This window comes from Pongo pygmaeus, chromosome 20 (genome assembly GCF_028885625.2).
Source record: "Pongo pygmaeus isolate AG05252 chromosome 20, NHGRI_mPonPyg2-v2.0_pri, whole genome shotgun sequence".
NCBI lineage: Eukaryota > Metazoa > Chordata > Mammalia > Primates > Hominidae > Pongo > Pongo pygmaeus.
In genome coordinates, this window is record NC_072393.2 from 17,073,559 (window position 1) to 17,087,816 (window position 14,258).

The 14,258-nt window shown below is 49.5% G+C and overlaps 1 protein-coding gene across 2 annotated transcripts in view; it reads left to right on the top strand.

Annotated features, from left to right (window-relative positions):
• TMEM38A (transmembrane protein 38A) overlaps positions 1-14,258 on the top strand; it is a 28,967-nt gene that overhangs the window by 463 nt on the left and 14,246 nt on the right. Inside the window, exon 2 of one of the 2 annotated variants that reach the window (XM_054465898.2) lies at positions 13,923-14,015. The exons of the other annotated variant lie outside the window; for it this stretch is intronic. Within the exon in view, the coding sequence (XP_054321873.1) occupies positions 13,923-14,015 (93 nt within the window). The remainder of the gene's footprint in view (positions 1-13,922; positions 14,016-14,258) is intronic. 2 annotated transcript variants of the gene reach the window in all.

Consider the following 14,258-nt stretch of genomic DNA (forward strand, 5'->3'; position numbering starts at 1 on the left):
GTGCGTGGTGGAGGGAGCGGGGGACAGGTTCAAGGACTGCATCGTGGGAGTAGGCAGGCGCGAGAATCGTGGGGTTCTCCCACGCCGGGGTGAGCCCGGCGAGAAGCCCCCAGGACGATGAAGCTGGGGGAGGGGAAGGAGAGGCGTGCGCGCGTTTAGAGGAGGGGGAACAGGTGCTTGGGGGAGGGGTGGAGAGAAGGTCGGGGCTCCTGGTTGGGTCAGAGCTGCAGGAACTTGGGCAAGGGGCGCCGGCTGTGGCGAGGGTGCAGGTGGGGGTCGGTGCATCTGTTCTGGCCGCGCGCAGGTGTGACCTCCCTCCTTGACCTTGGCACGCGGATTGGGAGCGCCAGCGGAGTGTCTATATAAGGGCCGCTGCGCCGGGGGCTGCGGTCAGGTTCAGCGAAAGTGACACCGGTTCTCCTCCCCGCTGCAACTGCCCAGCACCCTCCACTCCCCTCCCTTCCCCCACGGTGCTGAATCTCCGAGCCCCCACGGGAATTCTTCCAGCCCTGGCTCCAGATCCTTTCCACTTACGGAGCAGAACCGGTCCCAGGGCTGGGTGACTTGGGGTCGGTGTCCTCCCTCTCAGCTCCAGACCCCACGCTGGGGAGGTCACAGGAGGGTACACCCTGCTTCTTAGTTTTTAAAATGAGGATGAATGGCTTCCTTAGAACGTGTTCTATTTTTATAAAAGGTTCACCGTGAACAAATGTGTAAATGTTTCTTGTTCATCGTTATTCTAGCACACCAGCAACTTACTAGATAATAGATTTTAGGCTTAGAAAAATAAAAGAACCCCAAACTTCATGAGCCTTCCTCCCACTTAGATGTAAATTACCACTATAGCTCAGAAAGGAAATAGCTTTATTCTCAGATGATAAAAATAAGCGCTCCTGTTTACTAAAAACTCAAACTGAAAAGGGCAAAGGAAAAAAAGAGAGTTACTGTTAACATAGTGGTGGGCAGCCACCCTTCTTGATGTCTCTTCTATTCATTTACGCCTATGTAGTTATAGACGTAAACGCACGCTCTTTTTTTTTTTCGTTTCTTTTTAGACGGAGTTTCGCTCTGTCGCCCAGGCTGGAGTGCAGTGGCGTGATCTCGGCTCACTGCAACCTCCACCTTCCGGGTTCAAGCGATTCTCCTGCCTCAGCCTTCTGAGTAGCTGGGACTACAGGCACCCGCCACCACACTTGGCTAATTTTTGCATTTTTAGTAGAGACAGGGCTTCACCATGTTGGCCAGGATAGTCTGGATCTCCTGACCTTGTGATCCACCCACCTAGGCCTCCCAAAGTGCTGGGATTACAGGCTGAGCCACTGCACCCAGCCAATGCATGCTCTTATGCTAACAGGATTACACTCTACTTGCTAGGAATTTTTATTCTATTTTTGCCTATCCACATGCCAGAGCCTATTTTCTTAAAAGCTATCCTGGAGAACATTACTTTGCAAAACAAAATAGGCTTTTGTGTTGTCCTAGCATGAACATGGGGCTATCTTTCCTTTCTGGGGAAGAATTCTTGGTGGTTCAGGCCAGTTCCTTGGGCAGTTGCAGAACCTTAGAAAATCTGAAACTGGCTGGGCACAGTGGCTCACGCCTGTAATCCCAGCACTTTGGGAGGCCAAGACTGGCAGATCACCTGAGGTCAGGAGTTCAAAACCAGCCTGGCCAACATAGTGAAACCCCATCTCTATTAAAACTACAAAAATTAGCCGAGCGTGGTGGCATGCACCTGTAGTCCTAGCTACTTGGGAGGCTGAGGCAGGAGGATCACTTGAACCTGGGAGGCGGAGGTTGCCAGTGAGCCGAGATCACGCCATTGCACTGCAGCCTGGGCGACAGAGCAAGACTCTGTCTCGAAAAAAATAAAATCTGAAATGAGGAGGGTTGGAGCCCTGTGGGGATGTAGGACACAAATGTCTTGAGAAAAGAGGTCTCTAAGCTGCCTGGGAACTTGCAGGAAGGTTCAAGATATTTCTGCAGAAGTCCTAGAATAAGCCATCCAGGCTCTAAGTGCCAGAGCCTGAAGTTTCCTGAAGGCTGAGAAGTGGTTCCAAACCCTGGCTATTCATGAATTGATGAGACGCTCCTGGGAGCTTTTTTTCTTTTCTTTTCTTTTCTTTTTTTTTTTTTTTTTTTTTTTTTTTGAGACGGAATCTCGCTCTGTCGCCCAGGCTGGGGTGCTGGAGTGCAGTGGCGCAGTCTCAGCTCACTGCAAGCTCCGCCTCCTGGGTTCACGCCATTCTCCTGCCTCAGCCTCCCAAGTAGCTGGGACTACAGGTGCATGCCACCACACCCTGCTAATTTTTTTTTTTTTTTGTATTTTTAGTAGAGACAGGGTTTCACCGTGTTAGCCAGGATGGTCTCGATCTCCTGACCTCGTGATCCGCCTGCCTCGGCCTCCCAAAGTGCTGGGATTATGGGTGTGAGCCACCGCGCCTGGCCTCCTGGGAGCTTTTAAACACCCTATCTCCACCCCCCACCAATTGAATCAGAATATTAATCTCCCCTCCCTCAGTGACTGATGTCTGTTATCAGAGCTGAGGATACTCCACCCAGTTCAACCTCCTCCTTTCATAACTGGGGAAACAGGAAATAGTGGCTAAGCTATCTTAAATACACAATGAGCCTGTGATCCCATGGCTGGTCAGTTGCAGCCTTGGGACTCAGCCCAGGTCTGCTTGACTCTAAGAATCAGTACAATTAATGTGAGATTGGTTTCCTTAGAAAAGTAAGGTGTTGGAGGCCAGATGTGATGGCTCATGCCTGTAGTCCTAGCACTTTGGGAGGTGAGGCGGGTGGATCACTTGAGCCCAGGATTTTGAAACCAGCCTGGACAACATGACAAAACCCCGTCTCTACTACAAATGCAAAAAATAGCCAGGTGTGGTGGCACACGCCTGTAATCCCAGGTACTTGGGAGGCTGAGACATGAGAATCGCTTGAATCCAGGAGATGGAGGTTGCAGTGAGCCGAAATCTCGCTGCTGCACTCCAGCCTGGGTGACAGAGCCTGGCTGAGACTCTGTCTTGGAAAACGAAAAGAAAATAAAGAAAAGAAAAGTAAGGTGTTGGATTGAACTGTTCGTCCCCGTTTGGTATGCATGCTGGGTATCTGTAAATTTTCTTCTCAGAATTTGTGTGCTGGACCAGCTACAGAATTTGCCAGGCCAATACAAAGTATCAGTGTGGGGCCTCTTGTTCAGAAATTAAGAATTTCATAGCCAGGCATGGTGGTGTGTGTCTGTGGTCCCAGCTACTTGGGAAGCTGAGGCTGGAGGATCGCTTGAGCCCAGGAGTTGGAGCTCAACTGTGCCTGGCTGGGTCAGGCTTTCTTGAGAATCCTGAGAATGGATGAAGCTCAGAGTGTGGTCCTCAACAGAGCAGCATCAATGTCGCCTGGGAGCTACAGTGAGCTATGATCACCCCACCGCCCTCCAGCCTGGACAACAGAGCAAGACCGTGTCTCCTAAAAAAAAATAATAATAATAAAAAGAATGTCAGCATAGGTCAGATAATCTCAGCATTTGGGGAGGCTGAGGTTGGAAGATTGCTTGAGGCCAGGAGTTCATGGCCAGCCTGGGCAATATTGTGAAACCCCTTCTCTATAAAAAAATACAAAAATGGCCAGGCGTGGTGGCTCATACCTGTAATCCCAGCACTTTGGGAGGCCGACGTGGGCGGATCACCTAAGGTCGGGAGTTCGAGACCAGGCTGACCTACATGGAGAAACCCTGTCTCTACCAAAAATACAAAATTAGTGGGGCGTGGTGGCACATGCCTGTAATCCCAGCTACTAGGGAGGCTGAGGCAGGAGAATCACTTGAACCTGGGAGACAGAGGTTGCAGTGAGCCGAGATTGTGCCATTGCACTCCAGCCTGGGCAACAAGAATGAAACTCTGTCTCAATAAACAAATAAATAAAAATTACAAAAATACAAAATACAAAAATATTAGCCAGGTGTGGTGGCATGTGCCTGTAGTCCTAACTACTAGGGAAGCTGAGGTCAGAGGATTACCTGAACCCTACAAGGTGGAGGTTGCAGTGAGCCATGATCGTGCCACTGCACTCCAGCCTGGGCAACAGAGTGAGACCCTGTCTCGAAAAAAAAAAAAAAAGAAAAAAGAAACTAAATGTCTCCGAATCATGGGAGTCAGTTCTACCACTAGCACTGAGTAAACACCACACTGGTTATTTCACCACCATGAGCTTCAGTTTATTTGTCTGTGAAATGGGATCATTGGTAAGAGAACCCCAGACTCCCTTTCCTAGCGATTGTAAAGATCTATTGAGAATTTTGTCAGGGATAAGGTCTAAGGCATTTGTGAGGGATGGTGATGTTTATTTGGAAGTCTATGGAGGAATATATTACTTGGGATACTGGCATTTTCTGGGTCAGGCTTGCTTACTTTTCTTTTTCTTTTCTTTTTTGAGATGGAGTCTTGTTTTGTTGGAGTGCAGTGGCACAATCTCACCTCACTGCAACCTCCACCTCCCAGATTCAAGTGATTCTCCTGCCTTAGCCTCCCAAGTACCTGGGATTACAAGTACCCACCACCACACCCAGCTAATTTTTTGTTTTGTTTTGTTTTTGGAGACAGAGTCTCGCCGTGTCTCTAGGCTGGAGTGCAGTGGCGCGATCTCGGCTCACTGCAACCTCCACTCCCGGGTTCAAGCGATTCTTCTGCCTCAGCCTCCTGAGAAGCTGGGATTACAGACACGCGCCACCATGCCCAGCTAATTTTTGTATTTTTAGTAGAAACGGGGTTTCACCACATTGACCAGGATAGTCTCAATCTCGACCTTGTGATCCGCCCACCTTGGCCTCCCAAAGTGCTGGGATTACAGGCGTTAGCCACTGCACCCGGCCTTTTTTTTTTGTATTTTTAGTAGAGATGAGTTTTCACCATGTTGGTCAGGGTGGTCTCAAATTCCTGAACTCAAGTGATCCACCCGCCTCAGCCTCCCAAAGTGCTGAGATTACAGGTGTGAGCCACTGCTCTCGGCCAATTTAACTTAAAAAAAATTTTTTTTTTGAGGCAGGGTCTTGCTCTGTCTCCCAGGCTGGAGTGCAGTAGTGCACTCATAGCTCACTGTGGCCCCCAACTCCTGGGCTCAAGCAGTCATCCCACCTCAGCTTCCCATGAGCAACTGTGCCTGGCTGTGTCAGGCTTTCTTGAGAATCCTGAGAAAGGATGAAGCTCAGAGTGTGGTCCTCAAGTGAGCAGTGTCAATGTCACCTGGGAGCTGGTTAGAAATGCAAAGCCCCTGCGGTGGCTCATGCCTATAATCCCAGCACTTTGGGAAGCCAAGGTAGCTGGATCACAAGGTCAGGAGTTTGAGACCAGCCAGGCCAACATGGTGAAACCCCGTCTCTACTAAAAATACAAAAACTAGCCAGGCATGGTGGCGGGCTCCTGTAATCCCAGCTACTTGGGTGGCTGAGGAAGGAGAATCGCTTGAAACCAGAAGATGGAAGTTGCAGTGAGCCGAGATCGCACCACTGCACTCCAGCCTGGGCAAAAGAGCGAAACTCCATCTCAAAAAAAAAAAAATGAAATGCAGAGTTCTGGCCAAGCTCAGTGGCTCACGCCTGTAATCCCAACACTTTGGGAGGCTGAGGCAGGCAGTTCACTCGAGGTCAGGAGTTCGAGACCGGCCTGGCCAACATGGCGAAATCCTGTCTCTTCTAAAAATACAAAAATTAGCCAGTCATGGTGGCACACACCTGTAATCCCAGCTGCTCAGGAGGCTGAGGCAGGAGAGTCGCTTGAACCAGGGAGGTGGAGGTTGCAGTGAGCCAAGATTGCGCCATTGCACTCCGGCCTGGGCAACAAGATCCAAGAGCGAAACTCCATTTCAGAAAAAAAAAAAAGAGAGAAAGAAATGCAGAACCCCAGGCCCCACCCAGCTCTGCCCAATGAGAGTCTGCATTTGAGCAAAATCTGTGGGTGATTTGGCTCATTTCTGGGGTCCCCAAGCTCCATGTGAGGAAAGAGAAGGAAGCAGTTGAGTGCTGGCTGCAAAACTGAAGAAATGAGTGAATCAATGACAATCCTGGATGCCTTGAGCCTTGACCCATCCAAAGAATCTCTCAGACCAGTACTTCTCAAACTCACCTACACACCAGACTTACCTAGGGAGATTTTAAAAATCCTTTTGGGCCAGACGCGGTGGCTCATGCCTGTAATCCCAGCACTTTAGGAGGCCGAGGCAGGTGGATCACTTGAGGTCAGGAGTTCGAGACCAGCCCGGCCAATATGGTGAAAGCCCATCTCTACTAAAAATTCAAAAATTAGCCATGCATGGTGGTGTGCACCTGTAATCCCAGCTACTTGGGAGGCTGAGGCACAAGTATTGCTTGAACGTGGGAGGCGGAGGTTTGCATTGAGCCGAGATTTGCCACTGCACTCCAGTCTGGGTGACAGAGCGAGACTCCATCTCAAAAAAAAAAAAAATCCTTTTGTCCTGATTGTCACCCCTCTTTCATTTAAATCAGAATTGTGGGTCAGGCGTGGTGGCTCACGCCTGTAATCCCAGCACTTTGGGAGGCTGAGGCTGGTGGATCACCTGAGGTCAGGAATTTGAGACCAGCCTGACCAACATGGTGAAACCCTGTCTACTAAAAATACAAAAATTAGCCAGGCGTGATGGCGGGCGCCTGTAGTCCTGGCTACTTGGTAGGCTGAGGTGGGAGAATCGCTTGAACCTGGGAGGCGGAGGTTGCAGTGAGCAGAGATCATGCCATTGCACTCCAGCCTGGGCGACGGAGCGAGACTCTGTCTCAGAAAAATAAATAAATTAATAAATAATAAATTAATTAAATAAGTAACTCAGACTCATAGGGCTGAAGGAGGTGGCTCACGTCTGTAATCCCAGCACGTTGGGACACCAAGGCAGGCAGATCGCTTGAAGCCAGGCGTTGGAGACCAGCCTGGCCAACACAGTGAAACCCTGTCTCTACTAAAAATTTAAAAATTAGCCAGGCATGGTGGCGCAAGCCTGTAATCCCAGCCACTCTGGAGGCTGAGGCACGAGAATCGCTTGAACCTGGGAGGCGGAGGTTGCAGTGACTCTGTCTCAAAAAAAAAAAAGAGATGGGGGTTCTGCTGTGTTGCCCAGGGTGGTCTTGAACTCCTGGGCTCAGGAGATCCACCTGCCTTGGCTTCCCCAAGTGTTGGGATTACAGGCATGAGCCACTGCCCCCGGCCAACCACTGATCTTTCTACTACCTCCAGAGTTTTGCCTTTTCCAGAATATCCTGTGGTTGGAATCATGCAGTATGTACCCCTTTCAGACTGGCTTCTTTCACTTAGGAGTATGCATTTAAGGTTCCTCCATGTCTTTTCATGTCTTGATAGCTCACTGAATAATGGTGCGATCTTGGCTCACTGCAACCTCTGCCTCCCAGGTTCAAGTGATTCTCCTGCTTCAGCCTCCCGAGTAGCTAGGATTACAGGCATGTGTCACCATGCCTGGCTAATTTTTTGTATTTTTAGTAGAGACGGGGTTTCTCCATGTTGGCCAGGCTGGTCTCGAACTCCCGACCTCAGTTGATCTGCCCGCCTTGGCCTCCCAAAGTGTTGGGATTACAGGCGTGAGCCACTGCACCCGGCCAAATAATATTTCATAGTAAGGATGTTCCATGGTTTGTTTATCCACTCACTTCCTGCAGGACATCTTGGTTGCAGTTTTAACTTTTTTTTTTTTTTTTTTTTTTTTTTTTTTGAGACGGAGTCTCGCTTTGTTGCCAGGCTGGAGTGCAGTGGTGTGATCTCGGCTCACTGCAACCTCCGGCTCACTGGTTCAAGCAATTCTCCTGCCTCAGCCTCCTGAGTAGCTAGGATTACAGATGCCCGCCACCATGCCCAGCTAATTTTTGTGTTTTTAGTAGAGACAGGGTTTCACCATGTTGGCCAGGCTAGTCTTGAACTCCTGACCTCAAGTGATCCACCTGTCTCAGCCTCCCAAAGTGCTGGGATTACAGGTGTGAGCCACCACACCCAGACAAGTTTTAACATTTTTCATATGCTGTTAGGACCAAAGAAAACCATTCTTTGATCCCTGATTTGAGATCTCTGGTTTGAACTACAAGCTTTTTGAGGGCAGGAGGCTGTTGACTCCTGCTCCACCTTGTGAGGCAGAGGCTGCTGTCTCCATTTTACAGGGGAGGAAACTGAGGCAGAATGCTGCGCTCAAAAGCTCAGGAGGAAAAGACTGGTCCTAGAGTCACTGAGAGACTCGGTAGTACCCCATGCTTCATACACCTCTGACTGAATAGCACAGTGCTAGAGTGCCCTGGGGACCCTTCTAGCACCACCCAGCCATCTGCAAATGAGGCACTGACCCCTGAAAAGGGAAAGTCACAGAGTCCATTACAGACCACGACTTAGGGACCGAAAGCTTCTTCCTCTCTTCCGAGGCAGAGCTGATTTTTTTCTGTTTGTTTGTTTGTTTATTTATGTATTTATTTATTTATTTATTTTGAGATGGAGTTTCGCTGCTATTGCCCAGGTTGGAGTGCAGTGGCGTGATCTCGGCTCACTGCAACCTCCGCCTCGTGGGTTCAAGCGATTCTCCTGCCTCAGCCTCCTGAGTAGCTGGGACTACAGGCGCCTGCCACCTCGCCCAGCTAATTTTTGTATTTTTAATAGAGATGGGGTTTCACTCTATTGGCCAGGCTGGTCTCGAACTCCTGACCTCGTGATCCACCCGCCTCGGTCTCCCAAAGTGCTGGGATTACAGGCATCAGCCACTGCGCCCGGCCAGTTTTTTTTTTTTTTTTTTTTTTTTTGAGACAGAGTTTTTTGCTCCTATTGTCCAGGTTGGAGTGCAGTGGCATGATCTCGACTCACTGCAACCTCCGCCTCCCAGGTTCAAGCGATTCTCCTGCCTCAGCTGCCGGAGTAGCTGGGATTACAGGCATGAGCCACCGCGCCTGGCTGAGGCAGAGCTGATTTTTAAAAAATCCATCTACTGAAATTTCCACCCACAGGTACTTTCCATTTCCGCACAGTTCCAGAAATACCTCTTGCGTCGTTGCTAGGCGCTAAGCAATCTCTTTTTCACCCTCACAGGCATCTTTGGAAATGACTGATATAGATTTGGTGTGGTCACCTTGTCCAGGCTTTCCCAAGATGAGCATCGAGAGTCCCATGTCCAGCCGGGTGCGGGGGCTCACGCCTGTAATCCCAGCACTCTGGGAGGCCGAGGCAGGTGGATCACCTGAGGTCAGGAGTTCGAGACCAGCCTGGCCAACATGGAGAAATCCTGTCTCTACTAAAAATACAAAAGTTAGCCAGGCCTGGTGGTGGGTGCCTATAATCCCAGCTACTTGGGAGGCTGAGGCAGGAGAATCACTTGAACCCGGGAGGTGGAGGTTGCAGCGAGCCAAGATCGCACCACTACACTCCAGCCTGAGCGACAGAGCAAGACCCCATCTTGAAAAAGAATAAAAGTCCCATGTCCCAGGAAACCCCTGAGACTCAGGCAAAGGGGGATAGTTGGTCACCCTAGACAGCCTCCCCATCCTACATATGGGCAAACTGAGGCCCAGGGAAGGGAGGGATTAGCCTAAGCTCACCCAGTGAGAGGGGAATGTGTTCGTGGCATGCGGCAGTTGAAAACCTATTGGCTTCATGGGGCTGCTGCAAACCTATCAAGAGAAACCAAGGAGTTTGGAAAGGAGAAAGGACCTGGGCTTTTTTTTTTTTTTTTTTTTTTTTTTTGAGGTAGAGTCTCACTCTGTCACTCAGGCTGGAGTGCAATGGCACGATCTTGGCTCACTGCAATTTCTGCCTCCTGGGTTCAAGCAATTCTCCTGCCTCAGCTTCCTGAGTAGCTGGGATTATAGCCATCCGCCACCATACCCGGCTAATTTTTGTATTTTTAGTGGAGACGAGGTTTCACCATGTTGGCCAGGCTGGTCTCAAACTCAAACTCCTGACCTCAGGTGATCCACTTGCCTCGGCCTCCCAGAGTGCTGGGATTACAGGCGTGAGCCACTGCGCCCAACCGTCATCTGGGTCTTTTGACAGTGAAGCAAACTGAGGCTTGGGGGGGCAGGCAGTCACTTGCCCAAGGCCATGCTGGAGTGAGTGGCAGAGCCAGAAGCTAGGCATGTGATGAGGTTTTGCCATGTTGCCCAGGCTGGTCTCGAACTCCTGAGCTCAAGTGATCTGCCTGCCTCGGCCTCCGAAAGTGCTGGATACAGGTGTGAGCCACCGCGCCCAGCTGGCATGTGACTTTTATAGCAGGGCACACACATACTGCAAACATGGGCATCTGCCCGTCAGAGCGTAACTCATGCAAACCCTAGGTCCCTACCCCCACTCCCCAACCTCGGTCCCTGGGATGATCCCAGAGGGCACAAGAAAGATCCTGGAAAGAATTCAGTCCCTGGGAGTTATTTTTAGATGCAGAGGTATCCATTTCTGCAAAACATGGGTGCCTCACCTGACCTGGCCTCTGCACAGGCCACCAGCTGCTCTGAGGGATTAACTCTCAGCCAGTTGTGTTTTAAATAGACCTTAGGAGAGGAGCTGAAGCATTTTACCTCATACCCTGGGACCCTGGTCAATGTTAAGACGTAGGACAACCTTGAGAGCAGGGAGAAGGTGCATTTTGGGCTCATAACTCCAGGGTGAGATTAGAGGAGGGAAAAGCTCATTCCAGTCCTCATCAGGAGTTAAACAAGCGATGTTCTACTTTGTTTTTAAAAAAAGAGATGTGGAGAGAAAAAAGTGGCTTGTTCAAGATCACATGGTTAGTTGGTGGGGATAGCAAGGAGAGAGGCAAGTGTGTTGATTACTTACTCTAAAACAGGGATGTCCAATCTTTTGGCTTCCCTGGGCCATCTTCGAAGAAGAATTATCTTGGGCCTCACATAAAATACACTCACACTAACGATAGCTGATTAGCTTAAAAAAAAAAAAGTCACAAAAAAACCTCATAATTTTTTTTTTTTTTTTTGAGGCGGAGTCTTGCTCTGTGGCCCAGGCTGGAGTGCAGTGGTATGACCTTGGCTCACTGCAACCTCCACCTCTTGAGTTCAAGTGATTGTCATACCTCAGCTTCCCAAGTAGCTGAGATTACAGGTGCACGCCACCACGTCCGGCTACTTTTTGTATTTTTAGTAGAGATGGGGGTTTCACCATGTTGGCTAGGCTGTCTCGAACTCCTGACCTCAAGTGATCTGCCTGCCTTGGCCTCCCAAAGTGTTGGGATTACAGGCGTGAGCCACTGAGCCCGGCCATAAGTGTATCATTTTGCAGCCCAGCCTTTTCACTCAGCAGTGTAAGCTTATGGGACTTGTCTTTGTTGATACATCGAAAACAGAGATTCTCTAACCAGAAGGGATTCTGTTCCCAAAGGATAAATTTGGCAATGTCTGGAGACATTCTTGGTTGTCACAGCTGTGTGGTGCCACTGTCATCTAGTGGGTGGAAGCCAGGGATGCTGCTTAACATGCTATAATGCACAGACTGCCCCCATAGCAAACAATGATCTGATCCCAAATGTCAACAGAGCTGAGGTTGAAAAACCCTGATCAAGGTCTAGTTCACTTTTCTTTTTCATTTTTCTTTTTTTGTTTGTTTGTTTTTTTCTGAGATGGAGCCTCCCTCTGTCACCCAGGCTGGAGTGCAGTAGCGCAATCTTGGCTCACTGCAACCTCCACCTCCCGGGTTCAAACGATTCTCCTGCCCCAGCCCACTAAGTAGCTGGGATTACAGGCACCCGCCACCATGCCTGGCTAATTTTTGTATTTTTAGTAAAGACAGGGTTTCACCATGTTGGCCAGGCTGGTCTCGAACTCCTGACCTCGAGTGATCCGCCTGCCTTGGCCTCCCAAAGCGCTGGGTGAGCCACTGCACAAAGCCTGGTTCACTTTTAAATAGCTACTATATGGCACTCCACATTTTGTGGCTTCCCACAGCTTTACTAAGAGACTGTTGATTTCACTTTTTCTCCTGTTGCAACATTGTATCAGTGAAACATCTTCCTTCTCTATGTCTTTGTTTATGGTGCTTGTTTCTTTGGGGTTAATAGCAAGGAGTGGAATTGCTGGGGTCCAGGGGATGCACAGCTTCATATTTCCCTGGTATTGCCAAGTTGCCTCTAACATGGTAATGCCCACTGATGCACTCACCTGGATTTGTAGGAGAAACTCTGGCATTGATGATTATTTCCCCCCCTGAGGTTGACCAAGCTAAGAAGAAGGTAATTCCTTCTACAGAGTAGAGTGCACTACACATTTCTCAATTAATAAATTGAACAGAGAAGGTCATTGTTGTTACAGTGTCACCAGAAATGGCCAGGCCTGCTGGTGGCTCACACCTGAAATCCCAGCACTTTGGGAGGCCAAGGCAGGAGGATCATTTGAAGCCAGGAGTTCAAGAGCAGCCTGGGCCACACAGTGAGATCCTATCTTTACAAAAAAAGAAAAAAAAAAGTATAAAAATTGGCCAGGCATGGTGGCACATGTCTTTACTCCTAGCTACTTGGAAGGCTCAAACCCAGGAGTTTGAAGCTGCAGTGAGCTATGATTGCATCACTGCACTCCAGGCTGGGTGACAGAGCAAGATGCTGTCTCTTAAAAAAAGTGTCCAGGGCCAGGCGCTGTGGTTCATGCCTGTAATCCCAGCACTTTGGGAGGCCAAGGTGGGTAGATCACCTGAGGTCAGGAGTTCGAGACCAGTTTGGCCAACATGGAGAAACCCCCTGTCTACTAAAACTGCAAAACGTAGCTGGGCGTGGTGGCAGGTGCCTGTAATCCCAGCTACTTGGGAGGCTGAGGCAGGAGAATCACTTGAACCTAGCAGGAGGCGGAGATTGCAGTGAGCCAAGATCGCGCCACTGCACTCCAGCCTGGGCGACAGAGCAAAACTCTGTCTCCAAAAAAAAAAAGGCGGCGGGGAGGATCCAACACAACCATGATGACTTTATGTTTGCTAGAATGTAAATTCCATGAGGGAGGGACCTCACCTGTCTTGTGCATCATTGTAATACCAGGACCCAAGGCCAGGCGCTGTGGCTCACGCCTATAATCCCAGCACTGTGGGAGGCTGAGGTGGGCAGATCACCTGAGGTCGGGAGTTTGAGACCAGCCTGACCAACATGGAGAAAACTTGTCTCTACTAAAAATACAAAATTAGCCAGGCGTGGTGGTCCATGCCTGTAATCCCAGCTAGTCGGGAGGCTGAGGCAGGAGGATTGCTTAAACCCAGGAGGCAGAGGTTGCGGTGAGCCAAGATGGCGCCATTGCACTCCAGCCTGCATAACAAGAGCGAAACACCATCTCAAACAAACAAACAACAACAACAAAAAACAGGACCCAGAGGGATGCACATTTCCCATAAATTCATTCACAGTTATTTCTTGAACCTGTACGATGTGTCCAACACAGCCCCTGTTCAGTGGCAGAGAAGGCCTCCGTGGCTGCTGAACTCACGGAGGGATGAAGATGAAATCCACCTGTTGAATGTATCATTAGTATATACAGATTTCTTAATCTGTTGCAGATGCTATAATCTGTTGCAGTGGCAATAAACCAGTAGACCAGGTGGCTTATAAGCAACAAATTTATTTCTCAGAGTTCTGGAGGCTGGAAGTCTGAGATCAGGGCACTAACATGGTCAAGTTCTAATGAGGGCCCTCTTCTGGCTTGCAGATGATCAGTCTCTCCTTGTGTCCTCATATGGTAGACAGCAGAAAGCAGCAGGCTTTCTCATGACTCTTATTTGTTTATTTATTGAGATAGAGTCTTGCTCTGTCACCCAGGCTGGAGTGCAGTGGCTGGATCACGGCTCACTGCAGCCTCAACCTTCCAGGCTCAGGTGGTCCTCCCACCTCAGAAGTAGCTGGGAATACAGACGCCTGCCATCACGGTCAGCTAATTTTTGTTGTCGTTGTTGTTTTAGAGATGAGACTTCACTATGTTCCCAGGGCTGGTCTGGAACTCCTAGGCTCAAGAGATCCTCTGGCCTCAGCCTCCCAAAGTGCTGGGATTACAGGTATGAGTCACCACACCTGGCCTGTCTTGACTCTTTTCTTTTTTTTTTTTTTTTTTTTAGAGACAGAGTCTCACTCTGTCACCCAGGCTGGAGTGCAATGGTGCAATCTCAGCTCACTGCAACCTCTGCCTCCTGGGTTGAAGCGATTCTCCTACCTCAGCCTCCCTATTAGCTGGGACTACAGGCGCCTGCCGCAACGCCCAGCTAATTCTTGTATTTTTAGTAGAGACAGGGTTTCACCAT